This window comes from Erinaceus europaeus, chromosome 17 (genome assembly GCF_950295315.1).
Source record: "Erinaceus europaeus chromosome 17, mEriEur2.1, whole genome shotgun sequence".
NCBI lineage: Eukaryota > Metazoa > Chordata > Mammalia > Eulipotyphla > Erinaceidae > Erinaceus > Erinaceus europaeus.
Genome location: NC_080178.1, coordinates 5,985,373 through 6,010,002, shown reverse-complemented (window position 1 = coordinate 6,010,002; position 24,630 = coordinate 5,985,373). Strand labels below are relative to the sequence as shown.

The 24,630-nt window shown below is 37.8% G+C and overlaps 4 protein-coding genes across 4 annotated transcripts; 1 reads left to right on the top strand and 3 right to left on the bottom strand.

Annotated features, from left to right (window-relative positions):
• The first annotated feature begins 1,456 nt into the window (after window positions 1-1,456).
• Window positions 1,457-2,401, top strand: LOC103110268 (olfactory receptor 5T9-like). The gene has a single exon (XM_007519443.1). It carries the CDS (start codon window positions 1,457-1,459, stop codon window positions 2,399-2,401), a length of 945 nt encoding a protein of 314 aa, XP_007519505.1.
• Window positions 2,402-7,915: 5,514 nt separating this feature from the next.
• Window positions 7,916-8,851, bottom strand: LOC103110267 (olfactory receptor 8H1-like). The gene has a single exon (XM_007519442.1). The coding sequence runs from the start codon at window positions 8,849-8,851 to the stop codon at window positions 7,916-7,918; it is 936 nt and encodes a 311-aa protein (XP_007519504.1).
• Window positions 8,852-15,087: 6,236 nt separating this feature from the next.
• LOC103110349 (olfactory receptor 8I2) lies at window positions 15,088-16,020 on the bottom strand. Its single transcript, XM_007519524.1, has one exon. It carries the CDS (start codon window positions 16,018-16,020, stop codon window positions 15,088-15,090), a length of 933 nt encoding a protein of 310 aa, XP_007519586.1.
• A 7,249-nt stretch (window positions 16,021-23,269) lies between these two features.
• On the bottom strand, window positions 23,270-24,397 carry LOC103110265 (olfactory receptor 5J3-like). The gene has a single exon (XM_007519441.2). It carries the CDS (start codon window positions 24,206-24,208, stop codon window positions 23,270-23,272), a length of 939 nt encoding a protein of 312 aa, XP_007519503.1. The 5' UTR covers window positions 24,209-24,397.
• Window positions 24,398-24,630: the final 233 nt, after the last annotated feature.

Sequence of the window (24,630 nt, the reverse complement as noted above, 5' to 3'; positions counted from 1 at the left end):
TGGAATGACAACCCTTCAGCTTCATTACTCGGGTGAGACCTTTCCTTTAATAGTACACTCTAATTTCATCTCAGGTAGTTCACTTTCTAACAAAGTCCCATAACCTAGATATACACCAGTTTCTGTGAGAGAGAGCTTATGTGCACACGTATCCATAAACTACTGCAAAATATATACCTGAAAGCAGGACTACACTAGAGTTTGCAGTGAGTACCTCCCTAACACTTCCTCTCCACTATTCCAAGCTTGGGATCCATGATTGCTCAACAAATTGTTTGGCTTCATATGTTAACTCTGTTTTCAATCACCAGGTTCCAGATGCCACCAGGATGCTGGCTAGGCTTCCCTGGATTGAAGACCCCACCAATGTGTCCTGGAGCTCAGCTTCCCCAGAGTCACACCCTACTAGGGAAAGAGAGAGGCAGACTGGGGGTATGGACCGACCAGTCAACGCCCATGTTCAGCGGGGAAGCAATTACAGAAGCCAGACCTTCTACCTTCTGCATCCCTCAACGACCCTGGGTCTATTATTAATTTTTTAGAGAATTTTATTTATAAAAAGGAAACATTGATGAAACCATAGGATAAGAGGGTTAAAACTCTACGAAGTTCCCACCACCAGAACTCTGTATCCCATCCCCTCCCCTGATAGCTTTCCTATTCTTTATCCCTCTGGGAGTATGGACCCAGGGTCATTATGGGATGCAGAAGGTGGAAGGTCTGGCTTCTGTCATTGCTAACCAGCTGAACATGGGTGTTGGCAGGTGGATCCATACTCCCAGCCTCTCTCTCTCTTTCCCTAGTAAGGGTAGAGCTCTGGGGAAGCAGGGGTTCCAGGACACATTGGTGGAGTCCTCTGCCCAGGGAAGTCTGGTTAGCATGATAGTGTCTGAAATCTTGTGGCTGAAAAAAAAAAAGAGTTAACATTATTATATTTTTATCCACTTACATTCATTGTCATTGTTTTTTAGAGAAGATTTTTTTTCTTATAAAACTTTTGTTAGTATTTAACAGGGATGAGCACAGATTTTAAAGCTAGAAAGTTCTGGTGTTTAAGTCCCATCTATGTGCCACTAGACTTTCTCATGTGTTTATTTACAATACGAACATCATTTTACCAAGTCTTTCTTATGTGGCTTAAGAAAATATACAGTGGAAATGACAGAAAATTAAATGTTTCATATGACCATCTTAGAAGTGGTATGAGCTGATACAGTGAGTAAAAATATAAATCTTTCTTTTTTTTAATCTTATAGTGAGAGGTTTCCACAGTTAAGTCACCATTTTGTCATTGCCACCTGAGAGGTTACCAGCGTTGTCAAGAAATGAATATGGTGAAGACGGGGTTTGATTACCCTATACTACAGGTTTGCTCATTTTGCCATTGTAATCTGAATTATAATTTCCAGGATATGTTTCAGGTAGCTCTCTATCTTTAACACTGTCCCATACCAGCATGAAAAATATCACTGAAGTGACCATATTTGTGCTGAATGGGCTGACAAACATATTTCACCTTCAAATCATCTTATTCTCTCTGTTTCTAGGAATTTATCTGTTTACTATGGTGGGAAATTTGGGATTGATTTTATTGGTGATTGGGGATTTCCGGCTTCACACCCCTATGTACTATTTTCTGAGTGTTTTATCTTCTATAGATGCCTGTTTTTCCTCCGTCATCACACCAAATATGTTAGTGGACTTCATGTCAGAAAATAAATCCATTTCATTCCTTGGGTGTGCAACACAGATGTTTCTTGCTGTGACTTTTGGGACCACAGAATGCTTTCTCTTGGCGGCAATGGCGTATGACCGCTATGTAGCAATCCACAACCCTCTTCTGTATACGGTCAGCATGTCACCCAGGGTCTATGTGCCCCTCATCATTGCTTCCTATGCTGGAGGCCTTCTGAATGCTTCTATACACACAGTCGCTACGTTTAGACTCTCCTTCTGTGCATCCAATGAAATCAGACATATCTTCTGTGACATTCCCCCGTTAATCTCCATTTCCTGTTCTGATACCCATATAAATGAGATTCTACTTTTCTACTTTGTGGGTTCCATTGAATTATTCACAATCTTCATTGTCCTGGTCTCTTATGCATTCATCTTGGTGGCAATTCTGAGGATGCATTCTGCAGAAGGGAGAAGAAAGGTCATTTCCACATGTGGCTCTCACCTCACTGGAGTGTCTATTTACCACGGCACTATCCTCTTCATGTACGTGAGACCGAGTTCCACCTACGCTTTGGACCATGACATGATAGTGTCGATATTTTACACCATCGTGATCCCCATGCTGAATCCCATCATCTACAGCTTAAGGAACAAAGATGTCCAAAAGGCCATGAAAAAAGTGTTTGTGAGAAATTGGTTTATCAATGTAGTGCATTTTTGACACAGGCTATAAAACAGAGAATGATGTACATTGTCGCCATCTTAAAATTTATGGTTGGGAGTCCAGCGGTAGTGCAGCGGGTTAAGTCACTCGTGCAAAGCGTAAAGACGGGCTTAAACATCCCAGTTCGAGCCCTGCTCCCCACCTGCGGGGGAGTCGCTTCACAGGTAGTAAAGTCAGTCTGCAGGAGTCTGTCTTTCTCTCTCCTTCTCTGTCTTCCTCTCCTCTCTCCATTTCTCTCTGACCTATCCTACAACAATGACATCAATAATAACTACAACAATAAAACAACAAGGGCAACAAAAGGGAATACATTTTTAAAAAATCATTTTAAAAAGTTATGGTTAAATATTTTGTTTAATGTTTTTAGAGTCTACTTGTAGACATATTTATCCATAATTTAGCCTGCACAGTTTCCACATGTGCAGTAAAACATCTGTTTCTTACCAAATTCATTCAGAGACACCTGTGCAATATATACCTATTAATATACATATGTGTAGCTATATAATTACAGTATTTATAGTTCACAAGGGCTATCAGCAGTGTCACAGACTTGATTTATACAATAAAAATTATTTATATTTCTCACTGTTTTAAAATCTGAAATTTTGAGAGCAAAGTGAAAGCAAAATTCATATCTTCTGAGGTCTTTCACCTCTGCTTAATAATGGAGGGAACCCCTGGGACTTAAGTATCCCTTGCTCTCTAAGTTTCTGTGTTCTAATATTTTCTTCTTAAAGAGATATTAGTTGTGTTGAATTAGATTTAAATGTAAAAGTCTCATTTTAAGTTACTGGTTTTCAGAAGGCCTTACATGCAAATGCATTACGTTCAGAGACTTGAGTCTGAATATATATTATAAGCATCTGAATGTTTACAATATATATTATGAACACAGTTACATATAAATAGAGTCTCAATGCATAAATATAGGTTAAAAAACTGTCAGAAACATTTTGTCTAATTCATTGAAGAGATACTTCCTAAATAGAAACAATATTTTATGCAAGTATTTTTATTTTAGATTTTCTGGTTTTTCCTTTCTTTTCTTTTATGTTTTCTTTCTTTTTTCTTTTTTTTTTTTTTTTTGTCTCCAGAGTTATAGCTAGGGCTGGGTGCCTGCATAATGAATCCACTGATCCTGGCAGACATTTTTTTTCCATTACTGTTGCTGTTGTTATTGCTGCTACTGTTGTTGTTGGCTAGGACAGAGAGAAATTGAGTAGGGAGGGGATGATAGAGAGGAAAAGAGAAAGAGACATTTGTAGACTTGCTTCACCACTTGTGAAGTGACCCCCCCCATGGGTGGAGAGCCATAGGCTCAAACCAGGATCATTGAATGGGTCCTTGCACTTTGTATTATATACCCTTCACCCAGTGAACCACCTCCTGGCCCCTCTTTTTTCCTTTCTATTAGCTCCCTCTTCCCTTCCTCAGGTAGAGACCAAGAGTTTGAACCCAGGTCCTTGTACATAGTAATATGAGTGCTCTAGCAAGTAAGTCACCACCAAGCCCCATTCTTTTTCCCTAATTTGAAAACAAACATCCATTACCAGGGCTTTACCACTCTGGACTGTTATTTATAGATAGATAGATAGATAGATAGATAGATAGTCAGACAGACAGAAACTACAGCCAGAAATCTTCCTCAGTGCACTGGGATGGGGTGTTACCTGGATCTAACACACAGCTGAGCAATGCACTAACTGAACTATTTTCTGACCCTTAATTTGTTTATTTTTTTTCCTCTTTAAATAGCCCTTCTCCCTTTCAGTCGTCTACTGTTTTACTCTGTTCACGTGTTCTGCAATTGATTTCAGTTTTCCAATGAGCCCTGTGCCACATGCAGCCCATACTTACATCATCTTGGCATCACCCACACATTTTTTTTTAAATGATTTATTTCTTTATTGGGGAATTAATGCTTTACATTCAACAGTAAATACAATAGTTTGTACATGCATAACATTCCCCAGATTCCCATTTAACAATACAACCCCCACTATTTCATTCATCATTTTTCATGGACCTGGATTCTCCCCACCCACCCACCCACCCACCCCAGAGTCTTTTACTTTGGTGTAATACTCCAATTTCATTTCCGGTTCACCCACACATCTATTGCTTCCTATTCCTCTCTGACTTGATTCATTAATGAATAGTTCAGTTCTTAGCTGTAATAGTTTGAGAGGGTTTAGTTTCTTCCTTAAAGTGTTTTTTTAATTTTTAGAAGAAAAGTTTCACTTGATAAGATTCAAAAGAAGAAAAGTTTCATTTGATAAGATTCATCTTTGATTCATGGATTTACTTTCAGAAGGGAGCAGAACATCTTTCAGCTCTGTCATTTATAGTGTCTGTAGTGCCAGTGGCCCAAACCTCAGACTCAGGCATGCAATCTATGCTCTGCCACAGAGATGAGATATCTCCCTGGACTCTCTTCTTCTTCCTTCCTCCCTTTCTTTCTTTCTTTCTTTCTTTCTATCTTCCTTCCTTTATATCATAGAAAACATTCACCCTCTGAGTAACTGTCAGATAGCTGACATGTGTAAAATTCAGATTTTGAAATGGGGATAATTTTAAAGCAATGGGAAGTTCAGTACTGTAACTATACAGATATTCCAATAAAATCAGGAATATATTCTCAATTGTTGAATTTTCAGACTCTGTTATTAAAATTGTAAATGTGAATGAATCAGTTAATTCGATAGTTTATTATTAAAGATCATAAATCCTAACAACCAACACAAAGGCAGGAGAACTTACTAAAGATGTATAATGTTACAGTCTTTAAATGTTTAACCCAAGTGGATATATTACATGCAGAATGATGGTATGAGGAGTTAGCAATACTTCCTATCACAAACACTACAAAAATCAAACAAATAACTTTTTCCATATGCCAATAAATATGTTCATATCATGTATTTCAGTAACAAAGGAATTATCAAAGTTTAAACGTACAAAAATTTGCAAAGCAGTTTCTAAGGAATGACAGAAATTTTGTTTATGTACGTTTTGTTTATACACCCTTCATACATGAGTATTGATCTCTACAACAGACGCTAGAGTGGCAATAATTGTTGGGGCTTTCTTTTTTCTTTATTCTTCTTAAACGTTCACTATTTTTAAATAATTTTGCCTTTATTTATTTATTGTATACAGATAGTCAGAAATTGAAAGGGAAGAGGGAAGTAGAGAGGAAGAAGAGGCAGAGAGACAACTGCAGCACTGCTTCACCATTCTCAAAGCTTCCCCTGCATGTGAGGACCGGGGAAAATGAACCTGGGTCTATGTGCATTAGAATATATTCTCTCAACCAGCTGTGCCAACACCTGGCCTCAATGTTTTCCAATATTAAACCATAACATTTCAAATACAAATTTGTGAAGTGTTGAGATTCTCCCTTCTTAGTTGTTTGTGTGCTTATCAATAAGATTAACAATATGTAATCTATCAATCAGGTGAATAGGATATTCTTTAAAAACAAATAACACACTAAGAGTTTCTCTTGGTATATGCCCCTCCAGTTCTGCCCATATAAATAGAAAAGACATGATTTATCTGCAGAACCCTGACTACTGATGAGAGAGGAAGAAGCAGTTAAAAATTGGGCGGAGAATAATGAACGACTATGGAAGCAGAAGAGAGCTTTGTTAGAAGCTGAGGTGTACAAATGCATCTTTTAGGGACACTAAGAAAAATGATTAATGTATCCATGAGAATGCTTAGTCTTGTAAAACAGTATTTTGTCAATAGAGAAGAAAAATTATATTAATACCAGGACATATAAGAAACCAGATGTGTTCACACTATATCTGCTGACTTTCTAGTTAAAATAATAATAAACTCACGTGTTTACTTCAAAATGTATGCATTGGCAGATTACAGGAATGTTAATTATCTAATGATAATGATTAGCATTGACAAGAAGTGTCTAAAATATACCTACTAGCTATCTACAAAATCGAGGACCCCTCAACTCTTCATCTGCACTACTCCTGCCTTTCCGTTCATAATTAGTCAACAACTTGTTTGGCTTTATATGTTACTACACTTGATCTTAGCCAAAAGGCTGAGAAGCAATGGCTTTATATGTTAACTCTATTTTTAGCCACTAGCAGATGCTAGCATGATGCCAACCAGACTTCCCTGGACAGAAAACGTCACCACTATGTCCTGGAGCTCCGATTCCCCAGAAACTCTGCCCCATTAGGAAAAGAGATAAGCAGGTTGGGAGTATGGATGGATCTGTCAATGCCCATGTTCAGCAGAGAAGCAATTACAGAAGCCAGACCTTTCACCTTCTGCATCCCACAATGACCTTGGGTCCATACTCCCAGAGGATTAAGGAGTGGGAGAGCTATCAAGGGAGGGGATGAGATACAAAGTTCTGGTGGTGGGAATTGTGTTGGGTTGTACCTCTCTTATCCTATGGTTTTGTCAATGTTTCCTTTTTATAAATAAAAAGCTATAAGAAAACTGTTGTAGATATATATACATAAATATATATAATGTAACTGAAGCATTACCATAGCTCTATGAAATTAGAATCATTACTTATCTTGTGCTCTTGAAACTGAGGCTTAAGATTACTGTGAATTATTAGGAGATAAACAGCTAGAAATGACGTAGGTCTGAATCTTTTTAAATTTTTTTATTATCGTTATTTATGTATTGGATTGACAGCCATAAATAATTGAGGGGGTGGTGGGAGGGAGAGAGAGAGAGATAGATACATGCAGTACTGCTTCACCATTCGTGAAACATTCCCCCTGCAAGTCAGAACCGGGGGCTTGAACCCTAGTCCTCGCCCATTGTAATACATGAGATCAGGTGCACCACTGGCCCCAGATCTGAATCTTATGATGATTTGTTCCATCGCAAGTTCTTATAGCCATTGTGCCAAATTTCTTCTCAATACATAATGTTTGAATTGCAAGTTCAAGATAATATCACATCTGTGGAGGTCACTACATAGGCCCTGTATACTAGCACATCATAGTTGGAATATAAAAGCAGCTTAGTACATATTTATGAAATAAATGAAAATAAAACATACACTTAGCATCTGGCAGCGATGTACCTGGTTAAGTGAATAAGTTACCATATGCAAGGACCCAGGTTTAAACTCCTGCTTTTTTTTCCCAGTTATCTCTTTAGGTCTTTCTCTCTCTGTCTCCCCCACCCTTAACTTTCTCCCTGTCCTATAACATTAAAAAAAAGAAAGAAAGAGAAAAAAATGGCCATCAGGAGTAGTGGGTTCATATATAGTCACTAAATCTGAGCAAAACCCTTTGTAGAAATAAAAAATAAAAAAAAAATAAACCAAAGATATAGTTTTGTTATGATAAATATTTCTAATGCATCACCCTAGCTAGATTATATTTGACCAACTACAGCATTAATCAAGGAGAATACAGATTAATCAGGATAAAATAATGGGAGGCCATGGGGATTTCTTGTAGGTATGAAAGAAATGGCCTTCAAAACTTATCACCATTGTCATTATAATTACCTGATACTCTCTTTCTTCTTCATGATTCTAATGAAAGCATTTTTCACTTCTTTATTTCTAAGACTATAAATGAGTGGATTCAGCATGGGGATCACAATCGTATAGAACACAGAAGCCACCTGGTCCTTTACTGAGTAAGATTCACTTGGTTTTAAGTAAATAAAAATCATAGTCCCATAAAAGACGGTGACCCCCAAGAGATGGGATGCACATGTGGAAAAGGCTTTTTGCTTCCCTGAAACAGAACTGATTTTCAGAATAGTTGATAGAATGGACACATAGGATAGAAATATTGTGATAAGAGACAGCATCAGAGTGGAGCCAGCAAAAATGAATATCATGATTTGTGTATCGTGTGTGTCAGAGCATGACAGGGCTAAAATTGGGGCCGTGTCACAGAAAAAGTGAGGGATGACATTGGAGTCGCAGAAACGCAATCTGTGCATGCACAGCACATTGACTGAAGAGTCTGTGAAGCCAATCAAATAGGACCCACAGACAAGGGAGCAACAGCGTCTTGTGGACATCACAGATGGGTAGTGAAGAGGATTGCTGATAGCTACATAGCGATCGTAGGCCATGGAGGCAAGAAGAAAACATTCAGCGGCTGCTAAGAAGACAAAGAAGTACATTTGGGTGAAACAACTCAGGTAGGAAATATAGCTTGTGGATGTGAGTAAGTTCTCTAATGTTCTAGGGGTGATGACCGTTGAGTAACTAAGGTCAAGAAATGACAGATGACAGAGGAAAAAATACATGGGAGTGTGTAGCTGGAGGTCCAAGCGGATGAGTAATATCAAGCCTGCATTTCCCAGCACAGTTACAAGGTATACCAGGAGGAACAGCATGAAAAGGACCAGCTGGATCTCTTCGGAATCTGTTAATCCCATCAGGATAAAGCCAGGTGTATCCGTGTGATTCCTTCTAGCCATTGACTTCTACTGCTTTCAGCTGTTGGAAAGCATAGCTGATACTTAGCAGGCGGAGCGTCAAAGAAAAAACAAAAGTTCTGTGTTTTTATGAATAACATGGCCTATCTATAGCAGCATAAAGATGCCAGGTTTTTATACTAATGAGTCATTAATAGGACATAATGGGGTAATAGAATATGATAAGCAAAAGAAAGGTAAGTACGAAATGACTATTTGTTATGCTCTACTAGAAGCTAGCATGTTGTAAACTTAAAGGGAACATAACACTGTGCTCAGTGCTTCAATTGATCACTGTGTTGAATTCATATGTTATGCCTTAGGTGTTTTTTTATATTTATTTATTTATTTCCTTTTGTTGCCCTTGTTGTTTTATTATTGTAGTTACTATTGTTGTTGTTGTTGTCACTGTTGGGTAGGACAGAGAGAAATGGAGAGAGGAGGGGAAGACAAAGAGGGGGAGAGAAAGATAGACACCTGCAGACCTACTTCAATGCCTGTGAAGGGACTCCCCTGAAGGTGAGGAGCCGGGGGCTCGAACCAGGATCCTTATGCTGGTCTTTGCACTTTGTGCCACTGCCTGACTCCCTTTAGGTGCTTTAAGAAATGTGCCAGGAGTCGGGCTGTAGAGCAGAGGGTTAAGCGCAGGTGACACAAAGCACAAGGACCGGCATAAGAATCCCGGTTCGAGCCCCGGCTCCCCACCTGCAGGGGAGTTGCTTCACAGGTGGTGAAGCAGGTCTGCAGGTGTCTGTCTTTCTCTCCTTCCTCCTCTCTGTCTTCCCCTCCTCTCTCCATTTCTCTCTGTCCTATCCAACAACAACAACAACAATAATAACTTCAACAATAAAACAACAAGGGCAACAAAGGGAATAAATAAATAAAATAAATATTTAAAAAAATTAAAAAAAAAAAAGAAATGTGCCACATTTCACAGTTTGAACAGTTAGAGTGTTAAATGATGGCTCTTTGATTCTACCGAGATAAACTTTGTAAAGCATAGTATTAATATCATGTTCCTTTGATAAATAATTTCAATAAGTTTGAGAATAAAATACTATGTATAACATGAATGACAAGAATGTTTCATGAATTCTTTAATTCTACGAGTATAGAAAATTTGCTTCTAATGATTTAATATAGAGGGAAAACTTCAATCTGTGAGACATTGTGTAAGCTGTAACTAACTACTAGTAATTAAAAATGGTATAGATGAGGTGGCCAAATGGTTAAGGCAATAGACTGCTAAAATTGGTATAAATTTTTAGAAGATAGAATTTTCTAACTTGATTCGAAAAGGAGTGCAAGCTTTTACTGTTACTGTCATAGTACTGGCATTGCTTATAGACTAGAATCCCATCAGTTCTCTATTTCTGCACCCACAGATACTATTATCATTCAAGATAGGGTCTAAATGATAGATGTATCCATACTTTGCTGACACTGCACCCATACTCATTGCATTTGATTTTAACTAAAACCCTCTAGTTTTCACAGTATTACTTACCATGGGCCAAAGTTGAAGTGAAAAAAAAAAAAAAGGTCCAATTTCCCTTTAGGGAGTTGTTAATTTAAACTTGTTCTCATAAATAAAATGGAAATCCTTTTCAAGTTGATAACCTCTGTGGCATAATGTAAGTTTTCTTTCAGACAGATTCTTGGATTTGGAGCCATTCTTTTTTTTTTTTTATCCTGAGGTAACAATAAACCAACCTAGAAATATTAAGATCCTAGTCAAAAGGAAAATTTAGTGGTAAGTTCTAACTAGAATACAAGGAACTTTCATGAATATAAGCTGAAGAGGATATACTTGATCTCATCCTCATGATTGCCAGCCACCTCATATACTGTGAACTGATAATCACATATGGTTTGGCCATCCCTAAGGGGCCAATTTCCATGGTAGATTGCTTGGCATTTTCCCAAAGACAGTGGGTAACATCTAAATGAAGTTATGTGAGGTTTTGAGGAAATTGGTTGTCTTTTCCCATAGAATTTGGCTTGAGTCTGATTAGTGGTTTTGACTTGGGTGGAGGGAGGAGCTTGATGGTGGCACACCAGGTAAAGGGCAGACTGTTATGTCTTCATTCTGATGAATTCTTATGAGGTCTCCATTCTTATCTCACCTGTATACAGCTGCATGGGGAACAACTAAACTATTAAAACATAAACCCCATGAGTATCTATTGTTAAGTATTTTGCTTCTGACTGTACTCACTACAAACTGAGACAGTCTGAGGCTGACACAAGAAATAGGGGAAGTTGAAGTATTTATTCACACAGACACAGAGAATAGCCATTATTACTAACTTACATATGTACAGACACAGAACAGACATAGAACACTGGGACCTCAGGAAACCTGAGGGATCCCCCCCCCAAAGCCAGAGTGCCAATCAGTGACCCTGTTGTTTGGAAGAGAGACACAGATTCTGGGAGCTTATCTCCTTTTAAAGGGAATGGGAGTGGGGGGCTTCAAGGGGGTCACATGAGTACATTCAGAAACTACCATCCAGCGCCAGGAAGCAAGTGGGCAGGTTAGTGATAACCATCATGGCACAAAGGTTACAAGACAGACAAGGTTCCGTTAATGTTCTTAGTTAGTCAGAAATTCTCTGCTGTCCAAAGGTAGGGAAAGGGGGAAATTCCTTATCTCCTCCTCTAAAGGTTTTCTCTTAATCTCTAAAATCACCTAGCTTTTTATAAGGGGGATTTTAATTGAATCAACTTGGGGGACTTATTCCCTCACACTATGACCTACATAGTTTAATTAAAAGGCCCATGTTGTATTTTTCTGTTTTCAATGTGTTGTTTCATTTGTTGATAAACACATTCTTCTATAAAAATATTGCCACTGCAGTCTTTGTGTTGTTTCTTTTAACGGATGGATTAATGGCTTACTGTAAGAAAGTTTGTTGGAGCTTCCATGCCTCCTCCATGTAAACCATTATCCCAAGCATCCATGTAATGGATACCCTGAACTCTTCAGATCCTTTCCTTTTGGGTTTTCTGCAGTGACATGAATGATTAATTCACTGATTGCTATCACAGAGTAGTGATTGCTCTGTCCTTTGATTCCTTTCCCTTCTCAAGAGGTCCAGGAGGTAGAAGTGACCTTTTCAACCCTATAAACTACTTGGTTAACTCTCCCACCATTACCTATTCTCGAATGCAATGCAAAGTCTCTCTATTAACATCACAAAACACTTCCTTGACTGCAAACCCTTAGGAAATTCTAATCCTTTTAGGACCCCTGTCATTAGGGTTAAAGAAATATCTGTAATATTTCTTACTATAAAAAGATTTAACACAAATTCATTAAGAGTCTTAGAGAATAAGATGTTCAAAGCACAAATGAACAATGTTCTATTATTAGTTACTTCTAACTAATTTTGTGGTGGGTTAGTTACTTTAGTCTAATAAGTTTTATCGCTTCATTTTAGGAAAATGTGCTAGTAATATTGGTATTGTTGCTTCTATATTGTTTTACTTTGAAAAGTGTTTTCTTATCATATTAGAATTGGTAAATATATATTTTTATATTTCCTCTGGTATATTCGTATTTTATATGACTAGAATTTCTATATTTTCTGTCACTGAAATCACTATTTATTATTTCTGACCTTAGCTATTTTTGCATGCCTTCTCTACAGATTTATAGTCCTGCCACATTTTGCAAAGCAAATATCATTCCTGTGTCAAATGCTAACAGTTTACTTTAAATTCTCCAGTCATATGAGGAGTGGGGCTGTAGCACAGCAGGTTAAGCACACAAGGTGCTAAGCACAAGGACCAGCATAAGGATCCCCATTTGAGCCCCAGGCTCCACACCTGCAGGTAGTGAAGCTGGTCTGCAGATGTCTATATTTCTCTCCCCCTCTGTCTTCCCCTCCTCTCTCCATTTCTCTCTGTCCTATCCAACAATGATGACATCAATAACAACAACAATAATGACTACAACAATAAAAAACAAGAAGGGCAATGAAAGGGAAAATAAATAAATATTTAAAAGAAAAATTCTCCAGTCATCATGAAATAAAGTTATAGGGGGAGTCAAGCAGTAGCGCAGCAGGTTAAGCGCAGATGGCACAAAGCGCAAGGGCTGGCTTAAGGATCCTAGTTCAAGCCCCTGGGCTCCCCACCTGCAGGTAAGTTGCTTCACAGGCAGTGAAGCAGGTATGCAGGTGTCTATCTTTCTCTCCCCCTCTCTGTCTTCCCCATCTCTCTCCATTTCTCTCTGTCCTATCTAACAACAATGGCATCAATAACAACAACAATAATAACTACAACAACAATATAAAACAAGAGCAACAAAAGGGAAAATAAATGAATACATATAAAAAAGAAATAAAAGTTATAGGATCTCTGCATATTATGTTTATGAATATGTACATTTATGCCCAAATGGTATTAGGTTCACAAGAAGTAAAATATTTTTTTATAAAAAAATAGTTTAGATTTTCTGTTAAATTAGTACCTGCAAGTCTTTAGAGTTATCACATTAAATATGAGGTTTTGGGGAGTTGGGCGGTAGTGCAGTGAGTTAAGCGCACTTGGCGCAAAGCGTAAGGATCGCGGTTCAAGCCCCCAGCTCCCCGCCTGCAGGGGCGTTGCTTTACAAGCGGTGAAGCAGGTCTGCAGGTGTCTGTCTTTTTCTCCCTTCTCTGTCTTCCCTTCCTCTCTCCATTTCTTTCTGTCCTATCCGACAATGACGACATCAATAATAACTACAAAAATAAAACAAGGACAACAAAAGGGAATAAGTAAATAAATATTAAAAAAATAAAATAAATAAATATGAGTTTTTTTATTCCAACTAAGATTATTGGAATAAGCTTGTGTTAGGTTCATCCCCAAATTGGTTTACAATAAAGTTAGTTTGGGATGATGTGTGTTAAACCAGTTGACTTATCTGATGTGTTTAATGGCATGAGAAGTGTTGTGAAGTGACACTGAAGTTTCCTCTTGCATATTTTAGGTACATATGTTCCTAATTGGTATGTGTTCATGTATAATACCCTGCAATATCAGATAGGCTCTGGTCTCAATCAAAATTTCTGTTTTTATCTTGAAATGGTTACTGATACAAAATAATGAAACACCCTTGTCAAATACATTTTCATGAATTTTAATAAATGTATAGCCATGTCCATTTTCCTGGAAAGGAATGAAAAAAAAATGCATCTCAGATAATGTGCAGATGGCAACGTGAAACTTGTTAAGAATTTTCAGAATTTTAATAAAGCAAAAGAAACAGCTTTGTGAGTCCTAACAAGATAAAGATAACAATTTAAATGCATAGGTTTGGAAGAAATGAAAAAGTTATTATCATTTTGTGACTTTTATTCAAGATGATGGCTTCATTTTTTTTTTCCTTTTCTTTACAGACATTACAGTTTGGTGAAATGCAGCCTGGTGAACAGAAATGAAACATTTATCTTTTTTTTTTTACTTGACGCCTTGGGATTTGAAAAATTGGTATGTTTTTATTTCCATAACATTATAGTTATAAGCTGAAAAGGATTCTTTTCCATTTAAACCATAGCAAGCATTTTGTTAGATTACCAATACTTTAGTTGGACTGTATCTCTGGGATAAATACTTATTTTGAACACATTTATATAACATGTTTCATAGATAAATGATAAGCATGTTAAAAAAAATCAAGGGAGTCAGTAGCAAAGTGGGTTAAGCACACATGGCTCAAAGTGCAAGGACTGGCAAGGATCCTGGTTCTAGGCCCTGGCTCCCCACCTGTGAAGGAGTCGCTTCACAGGCCGTGAAGCAGGTCTGCAGGTGTCTTTCTCTCCCCCTCTGTCTTCTCCTCCTCTCTCCATTTCTCTCTGTCCTATCCAACAGCAAGGATATCAAAAATAACTACAACAACAAAACAACAAGGGCAGCAAAAGGGAATAAATAAATATTAAAAAAATAATAAAAAATCAAGTGTCAAAATTAATTCACATAATCAACTACCTCCAATGTGTGACCCAATGTTTCTTGTTCTTTTTCATGTTGTAACCCCCCTGGAATTACTGAAAACCTCCCAAACATAATAAATTCTTTATCTTTTGACTAGTTATCACATATTAGTGAACAAAAAACAAGTTACTTTTCCAACGTAAAATTTCTCAAGCATCATTTCATACCCTTGTGCAATGTAATGTTACTCTAATATTCGAGTGATTGAATGAATAAAAAGCAACCTATATGTTTTACTTGTGAGACCCACTGATCGGTCATAGAGAAAAGTTTCTGTGTAGGAGTCTCAGGAGAGCATTTTTCACGTCTTTGTTCCTCAGACTGTAGATCAGAGGGTTCAGCATTGGAATGACAATGGTATAGAACACGGACGCCACCTGTGCCTGTGTCAAGGATGATGTGTTATCCGGCTGCAGATAAGTGAAAATCAGAGACCCGTAGAAGATTGTCACACCCATGAGGTGGGATGCACAAGTAGAAAAGGCTTTCTGTCTGCCCGCAGCCGACCGTATCTTCAGAATGGCTGAGATGATGGCAACGTAAGTGACTGTGATGATGAGAAGCGAGCTAAGAAGGGTGAAGCCAGCTAAGATAAAGATCACCATCTCTGTGTTGAATGCATCTACACAGGACAGAGCTAAGAGAGCTGTGGTGTCACAGAAGAAATGGTTAATGATAGAGTCACAGAATGGCAAACTGCGAATAACACAAATAGAGGTGAGAGAATTTGTGAATCCTATTGCGTATGGCGTGATTGCCAACCAGCTGCACACCTTCTGGGACATGACTACTGAGTACAGTAAAGGGTTGCAGATTGCTACGTAGCGGTCATAGGCCATTGAGCCCAGAAGGAAGCACTCACTGCAAACCAAACCCACGAAGAAATACATTTGGACAAAGCAGCCAACGAAGGAGATGCTTTTCTGGTTAGACTGGAAATTTATCAATGCCTTGGGCGTTACAGTAGAGGAATAAAATATGTCAATAAATGCTAAGTTGCTGAGGAAAAAGTACATTGGTGTGTGGAGCTGAGAGTCAATTCTGATTAATAGGATTAAGCCAAGATTCCCCAAAACAGTAAATAGATAAATGAAGAGAAATGTCAAGAAAAGACAGACTTGTAGTTCAGGGTGATTTGCAAATCCAGAGACAATGAAGACAGTCACCTCCGAGAAATTCTTCCCAGACATTTTTTTTTTTTTGACTGCTTGTTCAAGCCTTGCTATACCTGCTGGGCAGCAAAAATAATTGTCAGAGAAAGACAAATTCATAGACCTAATAATTAGAGTTGATTTAGAGATGGACAGATGTAAAGCAAAGGTTTAATGACTTCAGATTTGTTGAGAATTGTATGTGGAATTTTTCCCCACAGAATAACCAGAACAAATAATTCCAAAGTCATGGTTTTGACTATCATTCTAAAAGATATCTAAAGGGAGTCGGATGGTAGCTCAGTGGGTTAAGTGCAGGTGACACAAAGCGCAAGGATCAGCATAAGGATCTGATTCAAGCCCCCGGATCCCCAACTGCAGGGGAGTCTTTTTACAAGTGGTGAAGCAGGTCTGCAGGTGTCTTTCTCTCCCCCTCTGTCTTCCCCTCCTCTCTCTATTTCTCTCTGTCCTATCCAACAATGATAACACCAATAATAACTACAATAATAAAACAACAAGGGCAACAAGAAGGAATAAATATATCAATAAAACTTTAAAAAATATAATATATCTGAATGGGTAATTAAAATAATCATTCTGCAAACGCACAATAATTATTTCTGTTATTGGGTCCCAAATCACATGCTTTGCAAATTGTCAACTGGACTGAATTAAACTATCATTTTTTGATAATGTATTGGTTATTTCAGAAAGTAGCCTCAACAATCTGTTACTGTAATGATGCCTTTGCTTTTTATTTCTTTTAATTTAAAAAAAATTATTAATGACTTATCTTTGACTTACAAAATTAGAAGATAACGGATACAACTGCACCATTCCCACCACCAGAGTTCTGTACTCCCATTCCTTCCATGGTAAGCTATAGCAGTTCTCCAAGATCACAGATATGGGCTAATAATTATTTCGACCTATGTCTATATTTGTATTTATTTGCCTTTTTTTTTTCCCAATGGTCCCATCTTCTCTTCTTTCACTGTGGTTGTGGCCAGGATCAGCCAAGTCTGATGGCCAGGTATCATTCTATCCAAGTAAGCTATTTCAAGACTCCTAAAAATTGTTTCTCAAGGCACAGATGAAGTCAGTTTCCCATGAACAAAAACACAGGTCTGCACACACTCAACCACACACACACAAAACTGCAAAATTATGAAGAGAATGATCAAAGGATACTTACTTGAGACTGTAAAAACCAAAACAAACAAAAAAAAAGAAGCCTCTTTTTTGTTGTTGTTCAGCTATTTTCCAGCTAATAATCAAACAAAGGAGAAAGTATCATTTAGTTTTGGCTAAAAACAATAATAATTTGCCATATTATCTGAGTTTTAAAAAAAGGCAAATAAATACAAATATAGACATAGGTTGAAATAATCATTTGCCTTATCTAAAAATCTAAATACCCTGAACTGACATTGTAAGGATCTAATCTCTTAGTATTGCTAGTGTTAAAGGCACTGATGGGAATGTTTAGCATCGAACTCACCTTCCTATATATTTAGCCCCTATGAATATAATGTTCTTGAAGAAATATTGGTAGCTTGGGTTACAACTCTGGATAATGTATACAGTTGCTTCCATTGATAAGATAGAAATAGGAAGCAAATTAACACAGATAATTATTTTCTGTGCCTTATTGAGAAGTAGAATCTGAATTTTAGCTTAATTCTAGATTTCTATTCACAATTATATTTGCTTTTAGTGTTCTTCTAAAGCAGTTCTATGACTCTCCCCCACACACAAAAAAACAGTCTTCTGAAACCTAGTCTGTTAAACTATCTTATATCAGCATGTCTTCCTTAGGGTCTCAAACATATATCATGAAGGATTTAATCTCTTAGCATCATTGATCTCTTGAGATTCCTATTTAATTGTACCCTAAGGTCCATTTGAAATTTTCCTGGAATCTATCTGCAAAGGAAATACCAAAAATAAATAAATAAGGTGTATTCTTTAATTTTGTATTAGTTTAAATGATAATACACTTAGTGAAATTATGATTGATGCGGTTTTGAAAATACTGTTTTTGTCTACATTTATGTCAATAAAACACTAACAACAAAATAATAAACATGACGTTAAAAAATACGAATTAACCATAAACTGGTTTTCCCAGGTAATGCTTCCAGAAAACAGAAATAAGATCTATTAATTTATCCTTGTTAAAGTATATTGACACTGTTCCTATCTATGGTGAAAAATTGTGTTTGAGATTATTATTTTTTAAATTTATTTATTGTTTTATAAAATTGAAACACTGACAAGACCATAGGATAAGAGGAAAATTCTATAAAAATAAAGATGCTTGTCATCTTATTAAACTTCCTGAGTTGGTAAAAGTCAAAGTTATGATGGATATCCCTTTTTTTTTTAATGTAGATACTCAGTGATTTCAATTCATATACACACAATCTTTGAAAAAAAGTAAGACACATAGAAACAGAAACAAGAAACCGGCAGTACATTCCAAACTCAAGCTCTCAGTTTGACATCTGTCAAGTGATAGTCCTCTACTTCTGACAAGGAAATCCACATGACTGTGTTTGTGCTTGCTGATTTATTTGTTTTTATTTTCTTCTGTGGAGTCTGTCTGTTCTAGGAATCACTTCAGAATACCATGCTAAAGTTTGTTTCCTGCCACATATGGTTCCATACTCTCTCTACTTCTTCATTGCCATGCTCATTTGCATCTTCCTGACCAGGTATTCTGTAGAATTCCTGATAGTTTCTCATTAGTAAAGAGAGGTTGTTATGGGGGGTAGGGGGGAGCACTAAAAGTAATGCTTATATCTTTTTTGTTGTTGATGTTAACTTCTCCACAGTTAATTGTGATTTTTTATTTGTGTGTGTGTGTGTGTGTGTGTGTGTAAGTAAGTAAGTAAGTAAGTATGTGTGTTTTCTTTTGTCTCTGCCATTATGACTGTGGAATTTGTAGTTTTATTTATTTATTTAATTATTTTGCCCAGGACAAATCTAGCACATTATGCAAGTGGGCTATCTTGGTGATGTTACTTTCATTTTGATGTTGATTTAATTTTAATTTAAGTAATTAGGGTGGAAGATAATTTAGATTTGAGAACTAAGTTATGGTGTTACACAGAGAAAAAGCAATAATTTATTTTAGGCTACATGAAAAAAATTAACTCAGTACAAATGCCATTGTCAGTTGCAAAGTAGCAATAATAGTCACTGCCTCTTGATTTTGTCAAGATGAAATGATAACTATATAAGCAATATAACATGATACTACGGACATGCTAGTATGCTTTTGACATTGTTTCACATCCTGAATATGAATGACTCAATAGTGATCAATCGTACCTACATATCACTTTATTAAGTTGTTTTTGCCACCATTATGCATTCACATTAATTATGGTTTGTTTTTTTTTTTTGGTGTATGTGGTCACTGGAACTTCAGTACAAAAAAAAAAAAAAAGTTCCAAGAACTTGAGATAACCCTAGTGACAATTAATAGAAAACAGTAAGATGAAGTGATAAAATAGAAAGACTATTTTATGAGGATGTCTACTGTCATCTTGACATACAAACTTGGCCTATTAGGAACCAAAAGTCTAGACTTACAAAAGAAAAGTCAGGTCTCACAATCCCTGTGGTTCATAGGAAAGTGTTCAGTCACTTCCCCAAATGGAAGTGTACTCCTACACTTGAGTCAACTTCGCAATTAACCCTTCCAAGAACAGCACTTACATCACCACAAGACTGATATGTGACACAGAACACAATCTGTGGTGAAATATATGATTAAAGCAACAGGTACTGAGGCAGTAAGTAGCTTCCTATTAGTTTAGATCAGGATTTGCTACCCAAATCAAATCATATCAGATTAAGTCTGCCTGCTGTATGTGTCTTGACAATAGTCCAGTTCTAAGAAATTCTAGATTTATGGAATTGCAGACAAGAGATTCTAATTCTATCTGTAATCAGTTTGTTCTCTATCTCGTTCTCTTCTCTTTTTTCTCCTTCCTTTTCTTCCTTTGAATCTTTGCTCAGAGTTAGTATATTTTATGAACTTAGAAAAGCACAAAATTCAAGGATGAGTTATCCATCTCTATGTATATAAAAACCAGCTAGACCCCAAACCAACATTCTAATCTCTTCCCAGCAGTGACCTTTCTGCCTGTTTCTCCCACTTCCTTCCCTTCCCACTTTGGTAGACACTAAATTTTTCACCAAGTCTGGCTTAGTTTTCTATTTACTTTTTATCAATTTCTATTACACACACATGTGAATCTATAAGGCCATCACCTGTCACTTTCTTGTTTATTTCATTTAGCATAAACCCTTCAAGCTTCATACATTTTGACCCCTCAAAAATGTCCATTAGTTTTGTAATAAAAATCGAATTATGGGGAGTCGGGCAGTAGCGCAGAGGGTTAAGCGCATGGGGCACAAAGGATCCCGGTTCGAGCCCCCAGCTCCCCACCTGTAGGGGAGTCGCTTCACAGGCGGTGAAGCAGGTCTGCAGGTGTCTGTCTTTCTCTCCACCCTCTCTGTCTTCCCCTCCTCTCTCCATGTCTCTCTGTCTTAGCCAACAACAGCGACATCAATAATAACTATACCAATAAAACAGTGATATTAATAATAACAACAACAATAAAACAACAAGGGCAACAAAAGGAAATAAATAAATAAATATTTTTAAAAATCTAATTATGGAGGCAGCTAGTGGTGCACCTGGTTAAGCGTGCACATTATTGTACACAAGGACACAGGTTCAAAACCTTAGTCCCCACCTGCAAGGGGAAACTTCACAAGTGGTGAAGCAGGGCTGGAGCTCTCTCTCTCTCTCTCTCTCTCTCTCTCTGTCCATCTTCCCCTCTCTACTTCCATCTCCCCTCTCAATCTCTCTCTGTCTCTATCCAATAATAAAATAAAAACTAAATAAGTAAACCATTTTTAAAAACTTCATTTCAGTAACTGGAATATTTTTACTAGAATAATAGCTCAATGACAAACTACATTTTTTGCATTATTGTCAAAGCAGTCAAGATGTAGTTAAAGGTCTGTTTCTTTCATTTTCAAACACATTTATTTCAGAAACTTATTTTTATTGTTGTATTATTTTGAAGTCTACAAAAGAAGTCCAGAAACTGCTTTTCGTGACTTTTATTTTAATACTGAGACCATTACAGTATGACCCTTTCAATTCAGCATTTTTCCACGTGACCTAATAGTTGGTGTTGTTCTTTCCTACAAAAGAAAGTTAACGATATGGAGTGTAATATATATGTTGCGTCATACTTAATTAATTATGTGCATTAATTCTGCCATTGCGAATTGAAGTAGGACTAAATGATTTAACTTTTTTCATAAAGTTGTTAAATGATTGACACACAGATGGACAGATCAGCTTAATTCATTGTCAATCTAAATAGACACCTCATTCACTCCTGTGCTGTGATGTTATCTTAAATCACTGGCTGAAATTTAATAACCATGAAAGTTTTGTCAGAAACAAGGTTATCATGAAGTGTATTGACAAATGAAGTGAACTTTAGGATATTTTTTAAAACTATGGTCCATGTGTCTGTGTTTGACGTCTACATCTTAAATATAGATGTCTTCCCTCCTGGACTCTTGGATCTTTTAATTCTTCCTCTGTACATTAACTGAGTTCTAGAAATAAAAAATGAGTGCTGTTCTCTTTTTGTAACTATTCCTCTGTGAGTGTGTCTGTGAGTTCAGATATGATTCTGAATGTATATTTTTTGAGATATCACCTCTATTTATTACCAATACTCAAGAGCATAGCTTATAACTAACCAATTTTGGACAATGGTCCTAATTTGCTATGTAGGAAGCTAGTAGAAATTCCAAATACCTATCTGGGGGGCTAATTGAGTCTAAATTGCACAGTGTCAACAAATTCTTTAAAACTCAAAACACTTGTATTCATCAGACCCAGAAAGAGACTTTTTCAAGGCATCCCTTATTTTATTAAAGTCATAAAATTCTAAGAGTGAAGCTACTGTCAATCCTTTCTCCCCAGAAGAGTTTTCCTTCTCTGGAAGAAAGCAGAGACTGCTGTCTGCACCTGAATGCCTGCATTAACACATAGTATTAGAAAAATACCCTATCTGCCCTCATTTTCTTCCTATAAAAATGTGTTCCCCATTTATAAAACCTATAATCTATTATTTTTAAAAAGCTCTATTTGGGGATTGGTGGTTGTGTACTGAGTAGGGAACACATATTACCATGCACAAGGATCTGAATTCAAGCCCCAGATCCCCACCTGCAGAGAGGGAGCTTCATGAGTGGTGAAGGTGAAAGAGTGCTGCAGGTGTATCTGATTCTCACTCTCTCTATGCCCCTTCTCTTTCAATATCTCTTTGTCCTATCAAATAAAGAAAGAAGAAGAAAAGGAAATTATGTCAACCTGGAGTGGTGTATTCATCATGCAAGCAGTGAGCTGAGCTAAGCAATAGCCCTGGTGAATTTAGACAATTATTCTTGTTAATATATTTTCTGCTTCTCCTTCTCCTTCCTCTCCCTTTTCTCCTTCTTCTTCCCCTCTCCCTCCCCTCCCCCTCCTCTCCCTTTCCCCTTCCCCTTCCCCTTTCCCTCCCCTCCCCCTTCCCCTCCCCTTCCCCTCCCCCTCCCCTCCCCCTTCTCTTTCTCCTTCTGCTTCTGTTTCTTCTGCTTCTTTTTCTTTTTGTCTTCACGGTTATCACTGGGGCTCAGCACCTGCACTATGAATCCACTGCTCCCAGAGGTCATTTTCCCCACTTTGTTGCCATTGATATTATTGTTGTTGTTATTGAATAGGACAGAAATGGATAAAGGAGGGAAAGGCGTGGAGAGAAAAATGAACACCTGCAGACCCACTTCACCATCTGTTAAGCGATCCCCCTGCAGATGAGGAGCCAAGGGCTCCAACCAAGAACCTTATGCGGGTCCCTGCACTTCCTGCCATTTTTACTTAAGCTGCTGCACTGCTGCCCTGCCCTGCCCTGCCCTGCCCTGCCCTGGCCCCTTTATTTTCTTTCTAGTTTGATTTTTATGCCCTATAAAACTAAAAATTGTTTTAGAAAAGGTTTCTTCCTGACAGTCACATGTAAGCATTTGTATATTCCTACATTACTGGACATGTGTACTTTTAAAAACAATTACAATCATTTGTTGCACCTCAGACACATTGAAAACATAAACTTTCTCTTCACCACCAAGTCCTGCAGTTACTTAACCACGAAGCTGACCATAATCATTAGGGAGCCTCCCTGCAGTGCTTCTGCTTGAAACGTCATGGTCACTGAGCAAATATTTTTCTCATGATAATCCTTTTCATTGCTTCCTTGACCTCTGTGTTTCTCACACTGTATATCAGAAGATTTAGCATTGGCAATAAAAGAGTGTAAAATACAGACAGGATTTTGGCTGTCTCCTGTGGGTAGCTAGAGCTCGTTCCCAGATAGGTAAAGATCATAGTTCCATAGAAGAGTGTCACCACGGTGAGGTGGGAGGCACATGTGGAAAAGGCTTTGTACCTCCCTCTCCTCGAGTGTGTCTTCAGGACAGCAAGAATGATTCCCAGATAGGAGCTAACCACTATGAGAAAGGTACTGACGGATGTCGTTCCAGAGAGAACCATAAATAAAACCTTACTGTACTGGCTGTCTGAACAGGAAAGCTGGAAGAGTAATGGGATGTCACAGAAATAATGATTAATGACATTGGGGCCACAGAAGGACAGACTGAGCAAGCTACTTAGGTGGGTGAAGGAGTTGGCACAGCCTGTAAAGTAGGAAGCAGCCGCCAAGTGGATGCAGAAAGTGGGGGTCATGTGACCTCTGTAGTGAAGTGGATGGCATATGGCCACATAGCGGTCATAGGCCATTGCAGCCAGGAGGAAGCATTCTGCGGTCAGGAACATACTGACAAAGGAATACTGCAGGAGGCAACCCTGATAAGAGATGACCTTGTGTCCTGCAAGATAGTTTACCAGCATTTTAGGAATAAAGACGGAAGAATAGCAGAAATCCAAGAAAGCCAACTGGCTAAGGAAAAAATACTTGGGTGAATGGAGCTGAGCGCTGACCAGAATTAGGTAGATGATCCAGAGATTGCCCACGATGGTCACCAGATATAGCAGGAGGAGCAGGACAAAAAGGACAGTGTCCACTTTGGGGTTGTCAGTCAGCCCCAGGAGAATGAATTCTGTTATCACACTGATGTTTCCCTTCTCCATTTATGTGTCTCCTCTATCCTCTATAGTTGATCTGCAGGGAGTAGGAAGACAAAGGGAAAATAACAAGAGTGGAATATTTATATTTATAGGAATTCAGTTTACTGGTGTTTTTTTTTTTTTAGAAAATTTCATGGTTTGACTATCAATAAGGACTATCTATTTTAAATTCGTTCTCACACAAGTTTTCAGATTAGTTCCATGTAACTTTAATTTGCCTGAAGTCTCACCATTCTATTCCACCTAGAAATCCCTTGAGGGGTCTGGGTGGTACCACAGTGGGTTAAGCTCAGAAGTGCAAGGACAGGTTCAAGGATACAGGCTCAAGCCCCTACTCCCCACCTGCGGGGGGGGGGGGGCGGTCACTTCATAGGCAGTGAAGCAGGTCTGCAAGTATCTATCTTTCTCTCCCCTTCTCTATCTCC